Raw genomic sequence first — 5,339 nt, forward strand, 5'->3', positions numbered from 1 at the left:
GAGAAATTCCTGTTCCTATATGACGTCCCACTAACGGAAGTTTAAAAAAGACCTTTATTGGAGTTAAGAATTCCCTTATAAAACTAATCTATATTTTCATGCATTATATTGAAGTATAATTCCAGGAAACTCAAGAATAAAAATTATTTTTAAAAGCTATTGTGGAGAAGTCGAGGGGAAAATCAGTATGTATTAACTTATAGTTTTATTAATATAAAAGAAAACTTCAAATACTGTACAGTGAGGTGTGCTGTAGAACACTATATAGTTATAATACACTATTATCAATTATTTATTACTCAAATGTAATATATACAGCAACAACAAAATCAGAAAATAATGGGTAACAGCCAGTGCCTTAGGGATAATGGAACATTTATACTACTTAACTGAGCAGTTAAAGCACTTGCTATGTAATTTTTCTAAATATTTACATTACCACTTATTTTTATATTTTCTAAAGAGCATTTCCCTCCAAAAAAGTAGACTCTCCAGCTCTTGGCACTAACTCTTAAAGTCCAATAAACCTGAAAATATTGATAACCTTTTCAGTCTTTTATTGCCCCACCACAGGCATAAAGGCTCAGGAAGGGACTTGTGCATTCTAAAGAAAAGTACGCAATACCTTCAAATTTTAATACTAAGTAATTGATACTCACAAGCAGGTAACATCAACTAGAACTTTTTTTTACTAGTTTTCCTTTTCTTTTACAAGAGAATAATCATTGTATTAATATTATACTACAAAAGCATGTAGACTCCATAATTTAAAAAATTAAATGTCAGATATACAAGTAATGGCATTTTCTCCAATAATTCACAATTTTTACAATTTCTGCTATTTTGGAACAAACGTTAAAATTTCCACGATTTAATTATCATTAAATATGAATTGAAACACTTAGCATCTCAAAGAATTATTAAGAATGGCAGAACTTAACAGTTAACTATAAATCTTACAGTAGCTCCTCTTTGTTACTTTATTTCAGTAAGCATTCTACTATGGCATGTTTTCAAGTGAGTAGTTCTGACTTGAAAATTAATTTCTTATATTAATTATGAAGAGCTCTGAGGATGTACAATTTTGTTAAATTATATGATAACCTTGAACTGCAGGATATAGCTACCCAACTTATATGGAGTATGTATCTCACTACTGCTTTGATAAAAGGTCATTTAAAATTCATACTGAGTGGAGTTTAATTCAATTTTGCAAAGGCTTTTTATGAAAATCCTAATATGGAGACCTTGTTTTGGGAACCATGAAACTCTCAAAATCTACTCTGCAGTATTTTAAGTGTGGGCCAACTGAAATTCCTATAGAAAAATGAGGACAAAACTGTACTGATATTCTAAAACAAACATAGTATGATATTGTCATTATATTGACCAAAGCATAATTAATGACAGAAATTGTGAGTTTACTTCATACCTAAACACTAGTTATTCGGGAGTCCTAAATATTTAAAGAAATGTTCACTAGCAGCCAGTATTAGTAGGCAACTACATAAAATAATACTGTTATAAATTTTGCATTTAGTTGCTAACATGTGATGTCAGTACAATTCTCAAAAACCTGTCATTAGTAATATATGAGTTGCTAGCAAGTGATCTTCCCTGAGGTAAGAGACCATATGCAAAAGTCTGCTCATTTCAAACCAAATTAGATACTTAAAAATAATGGCAATAAGGACCTGTGGCTGGGATTCACAGATGCATTTCAGATTGGTATCTTAATTGCAAGCAGTAGGCTTGATTGTAAAAATCAAACTAAAAATCATCAGAAGATATAAAGCAAATTTCACAGTCAATAGCATTTGCTAAATTTCTCAGTCTTTATCCTAACATTTTCCAATAAAATACTTGAAACATAGTGAAAGGGGAAAAAAATAGGTGTTGGGCTTGCTCTTTAACTAGTTCCTGAGTAACCATTCCCTTGGCGTTCATTAAATTCTAGCTCATAATATTTGGCAGTGTCTTGTGTTCTTCAATTTCAGCCAGTTTCTCATGACTAATATTCTAGACATACACCACCTTCAAACTCTACCTAGACTTTGGGTCATCAATTCAAACTTGGTATGATTACCTAACAAAGTGGATTACTGAAGAAAAAAATTTACAATTTTACTTCAAGTTTCAGTGAAACATCACAAACAGAATAATAAGATTGAGCTATATTTATGTTACATCTAAGGCTAAAATAATATTTTAACTGATTTATGATCTCTAGCTTGAACTCAAAGTTGTGGTGATCACAAATGGCAGTACTGAAAAATAAGAATTCTACAGTCATCTATCTGATTATGATAACCATATGAAACAATAAAGGATGAAAATTAAGAACTTAAATTGTTTCTAAAACTTCTTTGTGAAGATGATACCTGGCTCACTTCTCAAAAACTACTAATTACTCCAACCAAATTTCAGCAGATTTAAAATAATTTCAAGAAATCTGACCATTCTCAAAATCAAGCCTTTTATTCTTTATCAAGGGAGAACCCAAATTATTATTATAATATTCACACCTAACCAGCTTCTAAATAGCATTGCTGTGGCAAGAGAAATAGTGTTATCAGAGATTTAAGCCCTTCTCCTAATGTTCACAGGTGCACTCTAATTTGACTAAATGTAAGTATTAATATAATAGGAAGATAAAATTTCTGATATTTTTCTATATGCTATGAGTATAGTTGTCTGTTATTAACAAAACATGCCAAGCCACAGGTGAAGAAAATACTTGTTAAAGAAAAGGTGATTATATCATTTATCTGAAAGCAGCACATTTGCTTGTTAAACAGTTTTCCTGTATTTAATTTAATAAGAAAAGTCAGTTTCAGTGGCTGAAAAAGCCAAAAATAATTATAGTGGTTAGTGGTATTTGTAATTTTTAGTTTAATACACAGAAGCCACCTATACTAACTAAATGGGAACTATTATTTGGTAGCTGCAGTTCTTTATGCAAAACACACAATATTAAAGTCCTAAATTTTCCTGCTCTTTAGATATTAAGATAATTGAAAGTAAATTTAGAAGAATTGAAATAAAATATGGTTTAAAATGTGATGTGATAAAATTAACCTAAATATCTATCTTGCTCAGGTATCACCTGCAGAGTGTCTAGATTCTCCATTCTTTCCTTACTCAAATGGAGTACTTCATTTAGTAAGTGGATTAAGTCAGAGAGACTTTCTTAGAAAGAAATCCAAAACCTCCCTCCTTTGGAAACACAAGTCAAAGTACTGTCTAATATTCGTTATGAATCAACAGACTGAAATTTTGAAACCTGATAATATACTCTCTGATGTACATTTTCTTAGACTGCAAACACAGTTCTGCATCTGTTACATGTGCAAACAGAGACAGCCAGGCTTTAAATGCTCTAGATAAGAGATTGTATTAACATACATTTTGTCTTTCATCCATTCAAATTCAACTTAATTTCAGTGAACAAAGGAAAAAGATGGATTGAATTGTACATTTCAGAATACAGATTTGCAGAACAGGATAAAATAGTGCAATACCAATCTCAGGTTAACATTCTTTGTCTTTAAGATAATAAGCATGAGAGCTGCTTTTTGAGGAAACTGGCACTAAAGGTTTGATGAATACACTATTTAAGCAAATGCCCAGTAGATCAGGGTCTGATGCAGTAACATTTGCATCCAAATCCAAGTGAAGCCAACAGATAAAGAAAATCTTATGGATGCTAAGGAAAAAAGGAAACATTTTTGGTTCAAAGGGGCTCAAAGACACTTAGCATATACAAGCTTAAATACCATTGATCAAAATTGTAGAACAATGTAACTCATTCATAAAGATAAATTCTTACATATAAATTCTCTGTGAATCTGACAGACTCTGAAAATTAGAGATTAACTACTGCTACCATTATTTTTAAATTTTCTACCACACTTTACAATCAACTTTTCTGCAAGATTAAAGAAAAAAAAAAATTCAGTGGTACTTGACCAGGCCAGGATTAAAAAAATAATGGTAACATATTATCAACAACAGAGCACACAATTGGCTGTGTTGGCTCAGACAGCAACATTACTGAATCACATTGACTTTATCATTTTAGAATAGATATTTTCCCCCTAGCCTTGCTCAAATCAGCAAAATGTTATATCATTACACTCTATTCTCTAGGTATTTTCACCAAGAATACGTATCTCTATGAATGTGTTTACGTTCACGGAAACATCAGGATCCCAGTATCTAATAAATCCGTCGATGAATTTTAAGATATAATTTAGTTCTGATAACCTTCAAATTTACATAAGTCTTTTGACTTGATGATATCAATGTTAGCAAAATCTCATTCCCCCCCAGTTCTAGCCTTTTCAGAAAAACAAACATTAGCAAGAAAATTTTCATGTTTGAAACATTTAAGACTTTCATGGAATTAAAATTACAAAAAACTTCCAATGAACCACATATATGGAAGAAACTCATCTCAGCAGATCTAATAACTAATTTATAGGAATTCAGAGCCAGCCTGGGCAGCAGTATATTAAAAGCTATTGCCAGTCACACACTTGCTGTCATGCACTGAATAACAAGATAGAATCTTTGAATTATATACGTACAAGATTTTTATGACTAATCAAGTTATGTGGCCCAGCCAACAAATGTTACATATTCACAATAAACATTCTGCCTTTATTAGCCTCTAATTAAATCAAGAGTGATCCATTGGCTCAGTTGTGTTTGTCATCTCAGCATCTTGACTATCCATCTCTTCAGGCTCCTCCACTGAATTTCCCTTTTGTGCTTTTGACCTTGTGGCAAATGCTGTTCCCAGGGCCTCTGTCACACAGCTATCAGTTGTTTCTGTACTCAAATTTTCAGTGCCACCAGTTAAAGAAAAAGATTCAGGTAAGCCAGTCTGAAGACTCCCAGACTTCACAGAAGAACTCACAACTTCTCCTTTCCTTTGAGGAAGATCAGATGGTGACTGCTCTGTACTTTGATCCCGCAAATGCTTGTCCATCGAAGCCTGGATAGAAGAAACCATTTCCTGCAATTTTTTTCTCTGGGCCTCAACCAAATCAGGATCAAGCTGCCTGCTGTCTCTCATTGTAACTACTCCAGGAGCTATTCGAATAAGCTCACTGTTACTAGGAGCAGCTGTGAATACAGAAGGCTCTATTTTAATGGAACTATTACTAAAGTCTGTCCCTGTATTATGCTTCCTTACAACTGAGGCTTCCCTAGCTCTTGAATCAAGGTGTGGGTTACTAGATGCAGTTCCTAAAGAATGCCCTTTTCCCTGAAAGGCAGTTACATTATGAAGCTGCTCAGATTTCTTTTTCACTACTCCACCACTACCTAGTTTT

The 5,339-nt window shown here is 32.6% G+C and overlaps 1 protein-coding gene across 1 annotated transcript in view; it reads right to left on the reverse strand.

Moving 5' to 3' along the window:
- Window positions 1–666: 666 nt before the first annotated feature.
- The window catches only part of VCPIP1 (valosin containing protein interacting protein 1), a 28,670-nt gene continuing 23,997 nt past the window's right edge, over window positions 667–5,339 (reverse strand). The window contains 1 exon segment of the mRNA XM_059394666.1: window positions 667–5,339. This exon segment is cut by the window's right edge and continues 2 nt beyond it. Coding sequence (XP_059250649.1) covers window positions 4,682–5,339 — 658 coding nt within the window. The 3' untranslated portion in view covers window positions 667–4,681.

This window comes from Mustela nigripes, chromosome 3 (genome assembly GCF_022355385.1).
Source record: "Mustela nigripes isolate SB6536 chromosome 3, MUSNIG.SB6536, whole genome shotgun sequence".
NCBI classification, from domain to species: Eukaryota; Metazoa; Chordata; class Mammalia; order Carnivora; family Mustelidae; genus Mustela; species Mustela nigripes.